Source organism: Pseudorca crassidens, chromosome 2 (genome assembly GCF_039906515.1).
Source record: "Pseudorca crassidens isolate mPseCra1 chromosome 2, mPseCra1.hap1, whole genome shotgun sequence".
In the NCBI taxonomy this organism is placed as follows: Eukaryota; Metazoa; Chordata; class Mammalia; order Artiodactyla; family Delphinidae; genus Pseudorca; species Pseudorca crassidens.
The window spans coordinates 107,035,721-107,054,131 of NC_090297.1; the positions used below are offsets into that span (position 1 = coordinate 107,035,721).

General features: G+C 46.1%; 2 protein-coding genes across 5 annotated transcripts in view; one reads left to right on the plus strand and one right to left on the minus strand.

The window, feature by feature from the left end:
- POLR3GL (RNA polymerase III subunit GL) overlaps positions 1-13,606 on the plus strand; it is a 25,431-nt gene extending 11,825 nt beyond the window's left edge. For 3 of the 4 annotated variants that reach the window (XM_067727568.1, XM_067727565.1, XM_067727567.1), the window contains 2 exons: positions 44-157; positions 453-967. In XM_067727568.1, coding sequence (XP_067583669.1) covers positions 44-157; positions 453-539 — 201 coding nt within the window. In that variant the 3' untranslated portion in view covers positions 540-967. Of the gene's footprint in view, positions 1-43; positions 158-452; positions 968-9,058 lie in introns of those variants that run through there. The other variant, XM_067727566.1, reaches the window with a different exon arrangement.
- TXNIP (thioredoxin interacting protein) lies at positions 12,688-16,888 on the minus strand. Its single transcript, XM_067727563.1, has 8 exons — positions 16,351-16,888; positions 15,746-15,818; positions 15,492-15,639; positions 15,175-15,277; positions 14,785-15,041; positions 14,527-14,683; positions 14,262-14,413; positions 12,688-14,132 (listed from the first exon to the last, which is right to left on the minus strand). Exons 1-8 carry the CDS (start codon positions 16,598-16,600, stop codon positions 14,097-14,099), a joined length of 1,176 nt encoding a protein of 391 aa, XP_067583664.1. The 5' UTR covers positions 16,601-16,888; the 3' UTR covers positions 12,688-14,096.
- Positions 16,889-18,411: the final 1,523 nt, after the last annotated feature.

Below are 18,411 nucleotides of genomic sequence, written 5' to 3' on the forward strand. Positions count from 1 at the left end.
CTTCTGTGAGCTGAGTTTCTCTTCCTATTCATCCTCACATAAGACCCTGGAGAAGAAGGAAGAAGAAGTGACTTCAGAGGAAGATGAGGAGAAAGAAGAAGAAGAAGAGAAGGAAGAGGAAGAAGAAGAGGAGTATGATGAAGAAGAGCATGAAGAGGTGAAGGGGACCTCCTTTCATTCTCAGGCCCCCTTTCTTCCACTCATAAGCTCTGGGGATCTCAACTTCTGAAGGCTGGAGGGCCAAAGGAGATAGTGCCTCCAAAGGATAGAGCCCTCCACTTTACCTGTCCCTAGGCTCTTCTCAAGAGTGAACTACAGCTTGAATGCCGAGTGAACTATAGGCCTGGAATGCTGCGATTGGGAGGGAAGGGGACTGGTACACAGGGATGAAGGAGAATGCTGAAAGCATGCCGACATACCTTTCTTCCTTCCTTTCTTTCTTTCTATTTCAGGAAACTGATTACATCATGTCATATTTTGACAATGGAGAGGACTTTGGGGGTGACAGTGATGACAATATGGATGAGGCTATATACTGAAGAAGGACTCTAAACAATACCCTGGACGTTCATCTCTTTCTTGATTTAGGACACAGAGAGTAGCTGTCCCCTATTATTAGGTTTTGTGGACAAGCAAATCATTTGCTCAGAATCCAGATAACCTGTTTGGTCCCTGGAGATAGGAATAGAGAGTGACCACAGATAGCTCTCTTTTCTACCCTTCCCCTCCCTCTCTCCTGTGGTATTGTATCACCTCTGATATCTTGGGGAAAGGACAAAGGACCAATGTCTTAATTGTATGAAAGTGAGAAAGGAGGGTCGAAAGAAGGACTGGAATCATTAGAGCTGAGACAGCTGTGCACATGCCCCTACCCATTTATAGTTCTTTGTGGAGATAATTGGGGGTGCAAGCAGTTAGGAGGAATAAGGCCAGTTTTATATTTTTAAATAAAATGTTTTTATCTGTCTCTCTGTCCAGGGTGAAGCCTAGTGGGAGAGGGCTGGAGGAATGAAGGGGATGCCTAGTAAGCCATTCTTCTCTCCTCACCTGTTAAGAGTCCAGTGTGACACGCTGGGGTTACAGCCTTCCTGTCCTTTGCCCCTTCCCTCCTACCCCCATGGTGGGACACCTAATCCCCATCTAGCTCTGCCAAGGCACATTCAGGAGCTCATCTGCAGGGTTGCGCAGAGAGAGTTGTATACAGCCCACGCCCTGAAGACCAGCTGGCTTCTGGGCTTCTGGTCCTCAGGCAGTGGGGACGACATGATTCACGTGTGTTCACATGTGTTCACAGGGACACAGGCCCTCACTTTCCCATGCTTGACCTTGATCTTGTCCTTGTTTACAAGGAATGATTACAACTATTTTTGTGGGGAGAGTCAAGAAAGCCAGGTGTGGGGAGGGAGTAGGGAGGAAGTGCCGATTCTTCTTCAGCACGCTCGCCCTCTTCCAGGCCCTGGAGACCCCACTTTGAAAGGTGTGTCTGTGAAGCAGGAGCCCCCTAAATATCCTATTCTCCACTTCCGGAAGCTGCCGTGTGGCTGAGTTGCAGTTTCCCTTCTGTGGAATTTAGTTCTTCCTTTGTGGAATTTAGTTAGCCTTTCTCTCACTCCCTTCTTGTGGGGAGGGGGAGGGGGCAGGCAGTGTTGCTTTACAGGAAGTAAGGAGGGTGCAGAGGAAGGGGGTGACTTAGGGACACTCAGCTCTGAGATGTGCATTCTCACCCACACAGTTCTCCCTTGGGTGAGGTCACTTCCCTGGGCTCTGATTGGCTTCCGAGGAAGCCCTAGATGTACTGATTGGTTCCAGCCACTTGACATGCAACAGTCACGGGCAAGCTGCATGTCCAGAATAGGGACTGGATAAGGAGGCAGGAACAGATAGCTGGGATGCTGTCATAGCAACCTTACTAAACATTTGAAAGCCATGAAGATGGGATGTAGGAGAATCTTCAAGAAATTCCCCAGCCATATTCAGGTAGGCAGACTGAATTCCCTATGGCATCAAGTGATAGAGACTGGCAGTCTAATGTTAGATATTTCTGACCCAATTGTAAAGAATGAATAGGGGCTGTGACTCCATTGAGGGAAAGCACCTTAAAAGCCTGGTTTGGGTGTGGTAGTAGATGTTAAGGTAGGAGCCAAGAGAACAGAGAAGGAAACAGGAATAGAAATAGAACATTCCAGAGTTATTGAGCAATTTGGATGATTGATGTGTTCCCTTTTCTAGTTCTCTGAGGTATTGTGTGAGTGGAGTAGGGGGAGGGGCCAGGGGACCTGTCACTGGGGTTTCCCATAGTCACACTGTAGCCTGTGATTGTAGCTAGGGAGAAATGAGCAGAAAACAAAAATAAAAGACCCTGGAAAATCTCCTTTACCTTTCTCCTCTGCATATACACACATACCAGACCTAATCTGGTTAACTATGTTTGTGTCTATGTTGGGGGCACAGTTGACCTCCTAAATCCCACCTAATGCCAGCATGTGTACTCAAAAGAGTGGGAACAAAGAAGATTCTAGACAAGAGACAGTAGAGGAGAACTGAACACACCCCTGCCCCCACCTCTATACACACACATCCTTTTCCCATGAAACAGGGGAAGGATAAAGGTTAGAGTGGCCTCTTGGGATCAGTTGTACTTCCTCAAAGACAAAGTGTCAGAGAGACCAGACCATTCTTGGACTCTTTCCTATCTGGCCTCCTGCCCTTCCTGGCAGGTGACCTTGCTGAACAAAGCCAGAGACAGGGGACCCAGCAGCTTCCCCAGATTCCGGAACAGTTCCAGGAATGAGCTAGACTGTTTCCATTGACCTTTCCCCTACTTTCCATAGGTTCTATTGGGCAGGCTGAGGCAGGAGCCTAAGACTCAGTAAATAGAGTCAGGGCTGCTAGTCCTCCGGAGGACCACCTGAAAGGGTAGAGGTCCAAGCACTACTTGTAAACATTTAGAGAGGCCCCACGTGGTTCTTGCTCAGCCCTGTACTGCGTGCCTGCTTATGTTGAATAGATTGCTCCCGTGCCCACCGCCTAGGCTGCTCTGGCCCCAGGCAGGGTAGGTTCTCAGTCAAGAATCCTATCCTTCCATACCCCATGTTCCATCCCTAGCCTACTGGTCCCCTCCCACCTCGGGCAGGAAGCTTGAGATTGGGGTCTGCAAATTTAAGCTCAGGGACTCAAGTGATTTGAGGGAGGGCTGAATGAGAGACCTGGTTATAGCATGCAGTTTAGAAGATTGGGAGTAGAGACCAAAGAAAATTGGAGGGTCAAGTATTGGGTGGACAGGACACCCATGGTTGGTGAGGTAAAGACATGTATTTTCCTCAATTCATTTTTATTGCTGTTTGAACTGTGAAAGGAACGAAGGGTGGCTTGTAGGCCTAGGCTAGTTTAAGAACTAAGCCAAAGGGAAAAGCTGCCATCTCAACTGGGCAAAGCACTGGTTTATGGTCCTAGTTTCACCACTCCATAGCTTTGTACCCTTGGGAAAGTCATGTAGTCTCCAAGCGTCAAATTCCTCATGTATGAAAGAGAATTTGAGTTAGATGTCCACTAGGAAATCCTTCAAGCTGACGTTGATCCACCTGCAAGAATCCAGATGGTTCTGAGAACAAAGGTCAGGATGTGTCCAGCTTTTGCTGAATTCATTCCGTCTGCTGGATTTCCCCACCTTATTCTCAGTTGGGCAGGCTAAACATACCTCAGGCAACTAGCCAGTCCTTTCCAGGAACCTGCTTCAGCCCGAGTAGCAGAAGGATCAGCAAGTCCATTAACTAGCAAGGAAGGAGACACCCCTGCAGCAGAGTTCAAGGTCACGATCAGCAAGCCAGGACTCAAATCAAGCAGGCCACCAAGGAATTTCTGACTAAGGAAGGGGCCTGTGGGGCAGGTCCTCCCTATCTCCCCTCATGTAGCATGTCTGGCCAGAGGACAGAGAAGAGAAATGAGCTAGACAGGAATAGTTCAGTTAGCTAGTCTGGCCAGACCAGTGGTGACCCTTTCTCCACTGACCTTTCCCCTACTGAGACTCACTTTTTCCCCAAGGTCATTTGGGACCAGAAAGTGGGAAATAACAAGTTCTAGTTTCCTAGTATCGCCTCAGAAAGTTATTTGCCTTATTCCCAACAGGACTTAATTTGCCATTGTACTCCGGAGGGAAGGGAGGTTCCCCCTGCAACTCTAATGGGAGTCAGTGGAAAGACAGTGATCCAACCCTAATTGCAGGACCTGAGAGGCTAAGTGCGATCACCCTGGGCACCCAAAATTTGGGGGGAAGGAAGCCAGGGATTCCTCAGACCCAGTCCTGACCAATGCAGAGAGGGGCTATGCCCCGGTGACCTCTGACTCTGGGACTGTTCTTCATTCTCAAACCTCTCCTCCTCCTGGAATTCTCAGCTGTGGGCTGAGGTTCCCAAGACTTGGACCCCCGCCTCTCCTTGAATCTTCTCCATTCTCTAATTCCATTTCCCTTGGTATAAAATAGACAAGGAGAAATATCCAAATCTTGCGTCTTATGTTCTCTGTTACACTCAGGGCAGCCTTAATAGTGCTAGAATAGGAAGGAGGTTAGACCTGTCTTTGCCTTACCCAAAAGGATTGGGGGGACAAACTAACCTGAGTCATGGACACAGATCTGGGATATTTCCTATCTTGGAGAGAATAGATGAAATCCCATGTGGACAGGGAAAGAAGCCCTGGTACTCATCCTCCTTATGCTCTGCTATGGCCAGAGAAATAGCTATTCTAGAGGGGAAATTCCCTCAACTAAGGAGGTCAAGGTAACTCTTTTACCTCATTTTTCGTGGGCAGGGATGGTAAGAGGATGTGAAACAAAGATGGGGTCAGTGAAAGGAAGGCCAAATGCTGACCGGTCCTTTTCTCAGCCCTCTGCTTCCTGTCTCCAAGCCTCTCTCTTGGCCCTTGGACAGTCTTTCTTGTCTGACCATACTTGGATGCTCTTGGCCCCTCACCTCTCCCTTACTTGGCTCCTGTTTTGAGACTTGCTTTCCATCCCGAGCCACCATTCTAACACCTGTCCAGAGCTATCAGGGATGTTTATAAACTTCTCAGGAGCTGGACTGGGCCAGGTCAGGAGGGGTGGCTGAGAGCCAGAAAGAGAGCTTGTCACTCAGACTCTCTTATTGTCTTTCAGATTCCTTTCCTTTTCTGACTCTCTAACCACATCTTTCTTTCCATGTCTCTCTTTGCCTCATGTCTTTAGCATTATGCTACTTAAATTAGGTTATCAATGGGTGATGTGGTGAGGAATATTTGGAGCCGCAGACTACACACCTTCCAGAATGTCAATTTTACTTTTAAGAGTTGCTGGGGGAAGATAAATTATTCTTATACTAAAATTACACAAATATATTATGCAGTGTGAATCAAAATTTGCACTTTTTAAACATAAAACGGGTACTTCAAAGACATTTCTGGCTTGTGACAGGCTACTTTGGACTGTTCCAGAAGCCCGGGGGAAAATTCAGTTTGCCTAATCTTAGGGGTCCTTCAGAGGAAATATTTGAGAAGAAGCTCTACTTAGAGCAGAGATGACAACCTAAGGCAAAAACCTTAACACCAGACAAGAGCCAAGGGTATAAAGGAGTGAAGCAGGTGAGTGTAATGCAATAGGGAGTTGTGAGAACTGGCAGATATAAGTCTGCCTGACCCTTTTAGCTCTAGCAGGTTGATGCCATGAAGGAATGTGGGCTCAGTGTTACCAAATGTGGTTGCTTTTTAAGGGAAGCCAGAACAATAGATTTTAGTGAGATCTGTTTTTTTTTTTTTTTTTGCGGTATGTGGGCCTCTCACTGTTGTGGCCTCTCCCGTTGCGGAGCACAGGCTCCGGACGCGCAGGCTCAGCGGCCATGGCTCACGGGCCCAGCCGCTCCGCGGCATGTGGGATCTTCCCGGACCGGGGCACGAACCCGTGTCCCCTGCATCGGTAGGCGGACTCTCAACCACTGCGCCACCAGGGAAGCCCGAGATCTGGTTTTTTAATGTTTACAACCAATTCAAATATTTAGGAAGAAGCTATACAAGTTTCTAAATGCCTGCAAGCTGATTCCACCTATGGGCCCTCGGTTTGCTGCCTCTGACCTCTATCAACATTTCTTCCACTTCCCAAAGGTGTATGTGGTCCAAATCTGGGCTTCCAAGGTCTCAAATTCTGTTCCCAAGAGCTGGGGGCAGTGAGCTTCATGAGGTTACAGGGGAGAATGGAGCTCTCCGGCAGGACAGCTTGGGGAGGTAGAACTGAAGAGAAGCCCTTTGGGTACCAATGGCAGGTGACACCTTTCTCCAGCGGGAGAGAAGGAGCCATTGGTCCCTGCCCAACCACCTTTTCCCTGATCTTCAGGGATATGGAGCTAAAAACATCTTGGGGTCTGGAACAGAAACCAAAGATTCCTCAGAGTTGGAAGATGAGACAAGCATGAAAGCCCACGCATAGAAAGAAATGGGAGAACAGGAGATGAAGGAAGGAAGCTGTGAGCCTGGATAGATGAAGGAGGAAGTCAGAATTTAGACAGGTAAACTGGAGAGGGAGGGGTGTTTAGCCACAGAACCATATAAGGGAAACACAGTTCTCACGCTCCTGAACCCCGCCTCCCCTCCCAGCAACTGAAATCCTTCCCCTGTCCATCTGTCCATGAGGTTAAAAATACCTTAGCTGGGTACCCAGCCAGACATTTCCAAGAACCTGTTTACCGACCATCTGATTGACTTGGAGAGGTGGTCAGCAGCTCCATCACCCAACAGGGAATGAGAATGGACCTTGCTTGACATTCCAGGACTCAAGGCCCATGGGTGTCACAATTCTGTCCCCATGTTCTGCCTTTCCTCTTCCTTCTTCCATCACTCCATGGCCTGGAGATGACCAATCAGTTGGTAGTCAGAAAAATCCCAGTCTTCAGTCTGTCCATCCTTTTTGTTACAGGCTCCATAGAAAGTACAGCAGGGTCACACCAAGGGAGAGGTCAGGACAAGACAGGAATAGCCTAAATAGGCTAAATTGGGCCTCATCAGTGGGGCCTCCACTGGCTTTTGTGCTACTCGGTCTAGCCCACCTCAGGGAAATAAATTAAATGAGATGCAATACCTTCAAATAAGGAGTCTGAGAGTTCTTTGTAGTGTCACAAACAGCACTCTCTGTTTCTCAGTTTATCACTCCAAATGGTGGGAAGCTTTCCCCTGGAGTTGTATACTGAAAAGTTAAGAAAGCTCAATTAATTAATTCCCAGAAGGTGATAGAGTTACTCCAGAGGCCTGTGAAGCACGCTGGGAGTATGAGAGAGAAAACTCTAGTGGTCCCAGAGCTATAGCATGGGGGTGTGCAGAGGGCCTGTCCTGGCCTGGGGGTGGGAGTCCCAATAGTGGGCCACCTCTCCCACCACAAAATTAACTACAGGTTGAGTCAGCCTCTGTACAGTGACCTCTTCTCAGACTGTTTTGCTCCCCCAACACAGGAAGGGAATCAAGAGAAGCAAAGAGAGAGTGGTGTTACTTATGATAGGTCAGAGAGGAGGAACAAATTTGAGGACATGCCTGGGAGTGAGCTAATCAAGGCAGTGGTGGTGAATATGCCTCCTCTTTTATTTTAGATAACAAGCAAAATAACTTCGCCATTGTTCTAACTCTTCATATATATATATATATATATATATATATATATATATATATATACACTTTTTTTAGGAGAAATAAAGCTGTATTAGTTTGCTAGGGTTGCCAGAACAAAATGCCACAGACTGGGAGGCTTAATTAATTTTCTCACAGTTCTGGAGGCTTTGAGTCCAAGATCAAGGTGTCCACAGGTTTAGTTTCTTCTAAGGCCTCCCTCCCTTGCTTGCAGATGGCCACATTCTTTTGTTTTTTCATTTAATTAAAAAAATTTATTTTATTTTAGGCTGTGTTGGGTCTCCGTTGCTGCACGCAGGCTTCTCATTGCAGTGGCTTCTCTTATTGCGGAGGAAGGGCTCTAGGTGCGTGGGCTTCGGTAGTTGTGGCTCACGGGCTCTAGAGCGCAGTAGTTGTGGCGCACGGGCTTAGTTGCTCCGCGGCATGTGGGATGTTCCCAGACCAGGGCTTGAACCCGTGTCCCCTGCATTGGCAGACAGATTCTTAACCACTGCACCACCAGGGAAGCCCCTGTCCACATTCTTGCTGTGTCCTCACATGGACTTTCCTCTACGAGCTGAGTGTGCATGTCTGTGTCCTAATCTTCTCTTCTTATAGGGGCATCAGCACATTGGATTAGGGCCCAGCCATATGACCTCATTTTAACTTCATCACCTCTCTTAAGGCCCTATTTCCAAATACAGTCACATTCTGAAGTACTAGGGTCTGGACTTCAACATATGAATTTATGCGGTTTCAGTTCAGACCATAAGAGCAGCGTCTCCCTGTTGGTTGAAGCAGAAGTCTCTTCTCAGAGGAGAGAGGAGTCTTCCCACATGGCCTAGAACTTGACCCAGCCAAGTCATGACCATGACTCTGATTCCCTGTTGTTTTACCACATGCCTCAGTGACTGAGAGTGTAGGTCAGGGAGTGAAAAAGAAATTACGTCCTTAGTACATTTTCACTAAATATTTCAGCCTTTGTGAGGCCACGTATTCACAAAAGAAGTAAAGAAGTTATGTTTTTGTCACCAAGTGGTTGGCCTTGGAAGGCACCCAACTCACTGAGGAACCACATAAGTGCCTCCAATATGCTGAGGCAAGCCATGAACAGAGGAGCTGAAGACAGTGAGAAATCAGATGTCACATCCTAGTTGGGAAGCAGGTGCATCACCAGGTTAGTTCAATCAAATCCGTGTTATAGGTGCTGGGGTTGAGGAGGGCGTCAGTCCTGGAACACATTATCAGAGAAATTTATATTTTCATATGGCCTCAAGTTACTGGCATCCTCCAGTACTCCCTTTAGCATTTCTTGAAGGGTAGGTATTATAGTACTGATCTCCTTAGCTTTTGTGTGAGAATGTCTTTCATTTTTCCTCATTCCCAGGTTTCACATGTGGATGACCAGGGTTCACACTTAAAGAACTTTACTATTTTCTTACAGCTACATTGGACCACCAGGAAAATAACTTGCCTGGATATTATTTCTTGCTTTTAATGGTCACGATTTTTGCCAGAAGATGAGACAATGGATGTCCTCCAGCATCACATCTATGTACATATTTCTCTGCAATGTGTCCAGCAGGTCCCACTCTTTGTGGGTGAGTTCTACAAACACGTCTTCAAAGGTCACTGACCTCTAAAGCATCATGGATATTCTGGTTCGGTCAGCATCATTCTTTCCAGTGCCTCCCATGACTTGCTGTATTCTGTTGGTCAGAAGCCAGTCAGTAGCCACTCAGTAGTTGCACAAAGAGTGGAGTTTCCTCACTGGATGTGGATCACAGTCTGTGGCTGGGAACATCCAGAAGTGGGGTTCAGTGTTCTCCCCAAGAACTGGGAAAAGTGGCTGCATTCTGGAAATAACTGAAAGTGATGAAAATCCAGCCTCAATCATCACTGAGAAGGTGGGGATAGACCGCGTGGGGCGGCCGGAAATGAAGGCACGGTGACCGGAGGAGGGTGCATGACCCCTTTTCACAGGTTGGGGCGCGGGCGGGGAGCGTCTTCTTCCCGCAGCCCCGCCAGCCGCCACGCGGGCCCCGAAGCCGCCACATGTGCTCCCGCCACCGCCATGGTGCCTCCCTTCCCCACATATATTTTTAAAATCCTCACTTCTAAGGTTGTTACTATTACTCTTTCCCATTTTACAGATAAACTGTAGCACAGAGAACATTAAACAAGTTGCAAGGTCATACAGCTAGTTAAGTGGTGGAAGTAGGATTTGAATTTAGATAGTTTAGCTCCAGTTGGTGTTCTGCTTAATTACCACACTATACTATTTCTCCTTAATGGTATAGGGAGACTGATCCCTGAACTTCTTCTAGGCTATAGACTCACCTATTGGGCCAGGAGCTGCAGCCCTGGTTCTGCAGTCATCTCTGAGAGGGAGTTTTTCAGCTTTGGAAATGGAAGTGAACGTAGAGTCAGAACAGAGAATGGGGCAAAAGTTTCTTTCTTTCCACTCCAGAACTATTGAGGTCAGGATGCTTGGGACAGGGGCCATCAGAGGGTCAGTAAAACATTCTCCTTATCCGTCTTATGCATTCCATCACCTAGGGATAGTCCGAGGAAAAAATACTAGGAAGGGGTCTGTATACTACTGAAAGAACTGGGCAAAAGTAACTCTTTTACCCCACTTCATAACCTTCAGCTCTTAGGTGATTGTTTTTTGTTGACCAGGTGTTTGGTCAGATCTTCTCTCCATACTTTTCCCTCCCGATGCCTCAACCCAAGTTATATCCTTGTTTTTCCAGTCTGTTCAGAGTTATCAAGGTAGCCAAGGATCCTGGTTGTGGAAGTATCTGTTGTTTCCTTGTTAATTTTACTTTCTCTAGCTCTTTTCTCTCTTTAGTTTTCTTTCTGTCTTCTCTCAGATCTTCCTATACCAGATTGGGCCTAATGAATAAATGATACTAAGAACTGGATCTCCTCAAATGGCTGTACATGTAGGTTATAGCTCTTTAAAAATTAAAAGTCATATGAGAAGAGCAAAGGAAAGGAAGACCCAAGGTATCCACCCACTTAAGTGGAGAAACAGCTGGGCTGGGACCTAAGGAAGAGTACTTAAGCAAGCCTATGTGCAGATGTCCTGGGGTAGGGTAGAAGTTGTGTATCGAAGGCAAAAGGAAGTCCAGTGGAGACTTTTGTGCTCTAAGGGAGGGATGCGTTTCCTCTGGATGAACAGCTATAGCTGCTTCCTTCCTTCCTCCCTCAGATTTTGCTGTGCTGTTCAATATGATAGTCACTAGTCACAGGGAGCTAACTAAATTTAAAATAAACAGAAATAAAAATTCAGTTCATCAGGAAGAGTAGCCACATTTTAGAGCTCACTAGTCACATGTGGATAGTGGCTACCGTATTAGGGCAAATATAGAACGTTTCCATCATTACAGAAAGTTCTGTTGGCCAGTGCTGGATTTGAGGTATTAGGGTATCAGGAGGAGGTGCATATGTTCTGGCCCTTCAAGGATCAAATCTCTATCAGACCTTGGGTGTAAGTTATCTACCCTCTCCATCCCCTTCTCATATCACGTACCAGTAGCCAGGCTGTATACACAAACAACGAGGCTTTTGTGCTCCATGGTCTCTCCATCTCTTTGTCCTGCCCTCTGGCCTGCTCTTGTCCTTGGTCTATCCCTCCAATCCCTGCAAAACAAGCTCCAGAAAAACTTTTCCATCAACTTTGACTTAGTTTTCTGGTCACAGAGTTGAAAAAGGGCGGAGGCACTAAATTCTTGAACAGGTAAGAAAAGGAGGCAGAGGTGAGAGTAAAGGTCACAGTCACCATGGCAGCAGAGCTAGAGACTGACACCTTGGTAAAAAAAAAAAACGACAACGGCCAGTAGAGAGCAAAAGAGCTGCTGAGAATGAAAGATAGATGCAGACAAAGATTGAAGTGGAAAAGAATCTTTTCAATCCTACTTTCTGTTCAATTTACATTGATTTTATGAACTTCCAGGAGCCTGAGGTCTGGAGTTACTATGTGGAGGTCCATAGAAAAGCCAACCCCCAAATAAGGGCTAGGGCTAGGACTAGATTTGTCTGCAGATTTAAATGAACCAGAAATCAGAACGTACTCTAACCTCTGCCATCTCAGGGTTTCTCATCACTAGTCACTCCTAGTCACTCCTTTCGGAATAATAAAAATCATTTCAATTAGAGGTGGAATTGCACCATCAATCTGTTATTACTCTACAAGGAAGTAACAGAAACTGCTGAAGCATATCATAAGGAATGAGGGTTGGTTTGAATATTCAGCAAACATTTACTACGTTATGATCGTGTACTTGGATATGAACTGTAATGGGAGCTGCAGAGATAAAAAAAAACGGTAGCTGCATTCAAATAACTTGATGGTCGGGGGCTTCCCTGGTGGCGCAGTGGTTGAGAGTCCGCCTGCCGGTGCAGGGGACATGGGTTCGTGCCCCGGTCCGGGAAGATCCCACATGCCGCGGAGTGGCTGGGCCCGTGAGCCATGGCCGCTGAGCCTGCGCGTCCAGAGCCTGTGCTCCGCAACGGGAGAGGCCACAACAGTGGGAGGCCCGCGTACCAAAAAAGAAAAAAAACAAAAACAAAAAACTTGATGGTCATAACTAAATCCTTATGTCCTGTATTATGTCTTCCTGCATATAAACCAGGCTTATACTGGGAAGAAACTATGATGAAACCAAATTATGAAAAAGACCCATAACCTTTTCCTTCCAAATCCCCTCACAAACTTCATTTCCCTGTATTTCAAGAGCTCATTAAACAAAACAAAAATCAAAGCTTCATGCACTCCAAAGTTGAAGGAATTTAGTAATGATTAACTATAGATGTAGAAAACTAGCTTGGACCACCAGAAGATCCCACTACAGTTCTTTAGTGAATTCGACAAAAGACAATGTAGCTCAAATTCCTTCCCTCTTCACCCCACCAACCCGCATTGACTATATTCATTATGGTCAATAGGAAATGGTTTCTCTACAAGGTTTCCAACAATGTGAATTGTGAAGTAGGGGGAAAGCTCCTTTGGGCACATTTTCTTTCTAATAACGTCTTCAACACCATCTCAGAGACAAGAAAACAAACTTTTTTGCCATTAAAAAAACTTTATTTATTTATTTTTTACAAAGAATACCCCCACCTGGGGTGAAAAAATATATCTGGTTAAGTACAAAATATAGTTTTTGTCATACAAAAAGATATACAATTAAAAAACAACAAAAGAATGAAACCACCTTCAGCCCACATACCTTCTCAGGAAAGGGAAGATAGAGCTCAGTGCTCTGACACAGGACAGTGAACAAAGTGCTAAGGCTGAGGGAGACTGAGCAAGTGCTAGAGGCTGCAGTGAGAGAGGGGCTGTCAACATCCCTGTCTCCTAACACTGGGCAGGAAGGGAGCCCGCACAGCTTTTGTGAAGACCTGCCCTCTAGTTTCTCATGGCAACATCTGTATGCTCTGATCACAGTGTTGGGGCATTTTGATTTAGAGTTCCTCCTTGGGTTTGGAGAAGTCACAGTGGGCAAGGCTGATAGCAGCAACCCTTCTCATATAATTAGAGTGTCAGAATTGCAGAATTCTGTACACTGGGACAAAGTCTCAAAAGCAGTAACACTTTTTTTTTTGTCATTGTGCTTACCCCTAGAGACATAGTAGACCAGTTTTAGCCTACATTTGAGAAAGGAAAAAAATCCCAAATTTGACACAAACTAAAGTGCTAAGAACATCACCTCAGAATCAATTCCAAGGAGTCACATGAAAAGAAAAACACATTCTCCCACGTGAAAATGTTTGCCAACAGGAGAACACAGTGCAATAGGCTCTAAAAATGGCTTTTAAGACCTTTGGTGGGGTACAGTTACTACCGCTTTATACCTGATTAAAGTACTTTCTGAACAAAGACAACCTTTGAGCTTCTTCCCTTTAATCCACATGGGAAGCTCACTCCGAAGTCCAAACCAAATCAGCTCTGGAGGGATTTTTTTTTTTCTATAAGTGTACAAACGATTTTAAGAACATCCTTTTCCCAAAGTTTTGGCCGTGATTTTTTTCCTTTTCATTTTCCTGGTTTGCTAAATTGGCTCTCCTCTACATGGCAGAGGTTCAAGGTCTATTGTTATACCAATCTATAATCCCCTCCATAAAACACTGGGAAGACCATGCCAGGAGACCATTTCTACCCCTTATTCAAAACTACTGAAAATGCCTCAATTTTCAAAGAGATTTAAGAAAATGGGATTGGCCTGAATTTTTCTAGTATGTTTTTAAACCCATCCAGCAAAATACCCTGTATCACATCTCACTGGCTGAGGACGAGTGTGCACCCATTAAAGCCCAGGAGACTGCATGCTGATCACCTCCTACACTGGAGAGTCAGAGGCTGGGGTGGACCGGTACCCCACTGTAGAGACTGCTGAGTCTCTAAAAAAGTACGAGTCCAGGAGGAGAGATGAAAAGAAACAAGTAGGTACAGCTGCTTCTTTTCTTCCACATGCTCACTGCACATTGTTGTTGAGGATGCAGGGATCCACCTGGGAGGAAGAAAGAAAACATTTTAGTTTGGGTGAGAACTAAAAGAACAACCCAGTTTAGCAATCCCTCCAAGTCAACTTCCTATAGTAGGCTTAGGGCAAATGTAGTGGTAAAATGACAATTCTCACCTCAGTGTAAGTAGGTGGTGGCATAAACTTGAACTCAGGAGCATACATAAAAATAGGGCTGTCTTGAGAACCATCTGTGTCATCTAGCAGAGGAGTAGTGGGGCTCTCCAATCGGTGATCTTCAGGAATGATATCCATATAGCAAGGAGGAGCTAGAGAGAGAAAGTATGGGGATAAGAAGCCTGGCCAAGGAATGCTTGACCATCACCAATTTTACAAACCCAAGCAGACCAGAGAGGAAGAACAGATACTAGGTCTAGCTCACCTTCTGGGGTATCGGGGATGTTTAGATCTACCCAACTCATCTCAGAACTGGTTCGGCTGGCCATGCTGGATGTCCGGCTACTGAGGCCTGACCTGCTGCCAATTACCAGGGGCAGGTCAAGAATGACTTTCTTGGAGCCAGGGACGCTAACATAGATCTAGAAAAGGAGACGGTGGTTTGTTAGACTGGAGACCTGGAGAAAACACCACTATTGTTCTGACAGATGAACAATTTCTCTCTCCAGCCCCACTCACTCACCAGTAAGGAGTATTCAACTCGAAGGATGTTGCAGCCCAGGATAGAAGGCCTGATCTTCTGCACCCGAAGGCTCTTGCCACGCCATGATGCGCAAGTTCCTGAGATAATATGATTGCCTCTGACCGATGACAACTTCTGCGTCAGCATCTTGGTTTGGCCATTGGCAAGGTAAGTGTGGCGGGCAACAATGGCAGCTTTGGGGACCACAATGCGGGAACTCGTATTCTCAAAGTCAGCATGGATGTTAATCTCATCACCTAGCAATGAGAAAGATGAAAACTAATGCTTAATACAGTTGATGACTTTTCATCTGTCCCTGTCTCCTGCCCTCACCCCCAAACCCACAGTTCCTGTTTTAATAGTCTCCCATTTTAAGCACTAGATCCTTACCTTCACAGAATCCTCTTCTGTCTATTTGGGCAGAGACGGACACCCGCCCATCAGGAATAAACATGCAGGAAACTTTCTTCTCCTTTTTAGCAGACACAGGTGCCTATGTAGAATGGAGGAAAAAAACGTTTTGAGAATTCCTAGAGATCCTTTCTCTGCTTCTCTTTCCTTTCCACCGCTAATTTAGAATAGGCAGCTTTCCCTCCCACCCTGATGACTTAGGACTTGATTCCCTGAGGGGCTTCACTCTAATGCCCTAGACACTTGACTTCTTATCCCTGAAACCCAGAAGAATAGAATCTTAAAATGAACCTCACCAGTAAATCAGGGGTATTGACATCCACTAGATCCATCACTTCAAAGTTTTTCTTTGTCTCCTGAGTTGGGTGGCTGGGGCGATCAAGAAAAGCCTTCACCCAGTAGTCTACACACCCATATTTTCCTTTGAAAGATGTTCCCAGAGGCCTTTATCAAGAAAAAAGAAACAATTAATTTAAAAATGCTCTCCAAGAAGAGTAAGTGATCAAAGGAGGGGAAGATAAGTCCACAGATGCATTTAGCTGATACATACCCCTGAGGAAGTTCAAAGCCAAACTTGTATTCATATTTGTTTCCAGGTCTCATGATCACCATCTCATTCTCACCTGAAGGCAGAGAAAAGCGAGTAGCCATTAGGTTTCTTGTGACACTTAAAATGCATCTGTGCAATATGGAATTCTTGGGCAGCATACAAGAGTATTGTAGAACCCCCATTTTCATCCCTTATGTTCTTAAACGAGAGATTCTGATGCATTTCGTTGGGCCAAAAAGTTGCAAGGCCCTGCAGTGCTCAAAGGCTCAACCAGGACAGTTAAGCTACTATCATCTCAAACAGGAAGCAAACAGAATAAACAAGTTATGCACACAGAAAATCTTTCAATAGCTAAGGCAACGTCCCTCAGGATCACCTACAGAACACAGCACCCAGCACCGTAAGAAATTGCACACATCACCCTTTTTTGGGTTGGGGGGGTGGGAGGAGTTTGCAAATTAAAACTAAAAAAGATAAGGAAGCCACACAAAATGCAAACCACACAACCTGAGCAACTTAGAATCTACACTGTAGGCTCCATTTATTCGTATCAATTCTCTTCTCGAATCAGCTTTCACCTTCCAGCAATCAGCTGGGTCACTCACCTGTTGGCTGGTCGTCCAGGAGAAGCGTGTCTTCGTAGCGCAGGTAGTTCAATGTCTGTTTGCACTGTTGGGATCCCTGCATCCACAGGACCTTGGCCATTCCGCAAGCCAGGATCCTGACAGCTTTGACTCCAGTGACTTCACACACCTCCACTATCACCCGGCCAGCCACCTTCTCCCCACTGCCGTACACCTTTTCGGGGTCGTTAAAGACCACCTCGAAAGACTTGATCTTCTTGAACATCACCATAATTGGGCTGGGTTGGCTTAGGAGTTAAAAACGAGGGAGGAAAAACAGAACCCCGAATCAAAGGACCCTTAGCAATAAGTTAAAATTATTTCACTCTTCAATCCGCTACTAAATTTTCGATAAGATGTCCACAGAAATTGTAAGCTGCGGCTTAGGCCAAGGGATTTCAAGAGAAAAATAAACCCTTTCTTTTCTTTCTTTCCTCCAACAGCTGGAAGAGAGCCCCGGATCTCCGCGGAAAAGCTAAAAGTACACCGCCTGAAAAGACGAAAGGAGAGTTACAACTAACAGCCGGAAACTGCTCTATATAGTAGCCCGGCAGGCAGGGCCACGCGAGCGCTGGCCTGGAGGCTCGTGCTGCCCTCGTGCACAGCCCTCCCATTGGCTGCCCGTTCCTTGTTTACCAGGAGCCCGACCAATCAGTGAGGTCGCAGCGGCGCGTGGACACAGTGTGCTCCTGGCGGGGAAAATAGTTGTTGTGCATCGCTGCAGGGCCAGGAGGAGGGGGCGGAGGGGCTGTGGGGTGGAGGGGCTGTGGGGCGGCTTCCCTTGGGCCCAAAGGAAGGAATGCTTCGCTTCCCGTAAAATTTATCCGAGGCCAGAGTCCTTCGAAGGATACTTTTGGGGTGCCAGCGATGTTTTGAGGTAAAAGGAAAATGTGCTTATGAGGGAATTTCGTGCCTAGCCTCAGCCAATGCAGTTAATTTAGAGGCAACTGTTTATTTCCGACTCACAAATCGCAAGTCGTGTGAAAAACAATCCCAGAGTTCCAGAATAATTTAGGATCGGGGCGGAGGACAGGGAGTGCCGCTGTTACTGTTCAGGAACATCCCCTTTGTCCTTCTGTTGCCCCGCACCTCTTAAAAACCAACAAACAACACCTCACCCCACCCCCTAAAAAACCTGATGTGTGGGAAGGAAAAGAGCTTGTCACAGAATTTTAACCTCTCTTCAGCGCTCACAGGAAAGCGAGTATGTGGGATTGATCCGCCTTCTCACTCCCTTTCTAGCCCCCGGGCGCGGGGCTGTGTGTTTCAGCCCATGCGCCCTCCACTCTGTTCTTGGGACCGGAAACAGTGCGGGCGTGTCCACATCCTCTTGCTTATCCCCTCACCTCTTCAGTCCCTAACTGCAAAGTTGGGGAACACTTTATGTTCCGCCAGTTACCTCATTACCTGTTCAGTAAAGTGTGTTTTTAGGCTCTAATTATCTCTCACTCCCCGCTTCTCCAGGAAAGGAAAAAAAAACAAGGGTGCTTCACTCTTTTCACTACCCCCCGCTGTTACTTTAACTCTTTCTTGTCTTCGTCTGCTCTCCAACTTACGAAATCAAAGGTACATCCCTAAATCTGCTGCCTGTGTTCCTCACAGACTTCAAATTAGTTAAAAGCAAGAAAGTTCTCTTGTTTGTAACCAAAGTGTCCGAGGAAAGATGGCCGTATTCCTGTTTGAAAGAAGCATTCCCCTGTCTTTGAAAAGTTTTTCGTATTTTGTTGTGTTTTGTTTTTTTCCCTAAGCTGTTTAGAAATTGTTGAGAAAGGGAAGAGAAAACAGAAGGATCACTAGCACACTATATATTCATGCTAAAAGAAGCCTTGACTCTTCATCCTGTGTTGTCATTTGTCTCTCTGTCAGATGGGCTTTTCCTTAGCTGGCCATGAGATGCCTTAGGAACCGACTCCTGAGAAATTTTTCATAAATGCAATAAGAAAAACTTGTGTGCAGAGATACAGGGATTCTTCTCCCTTGGCTTTGATTCCTGATTCCCTCCCATTTGTTGGGGAATCAGGAGATGACTTCATTTCTTGTGCT

Coding starts and splice junctions, on each gene's coding strand:
- TXNIP (XM_067727563.1), bottom strand. CDS start 16,600: ATGGTGATGTTCAAGAAGATCAAGTCTTTCGAGGTGGTCTTTAACGAC. Junction 14,684..14,784: donor GAGTTGAATACTCCTTACTG/GTGAGTGAGTGG, acceptor CTCCTTTTCTAG/ATCTATGTTAGCGTCCCTGG. Junction 14,133..14,261: donor CACCACCTACTTACACTGAG/GTGAGAATTGTC, acceptor TCTTCCTCCCAG/GTGGATCCCTGCATCCTCAA.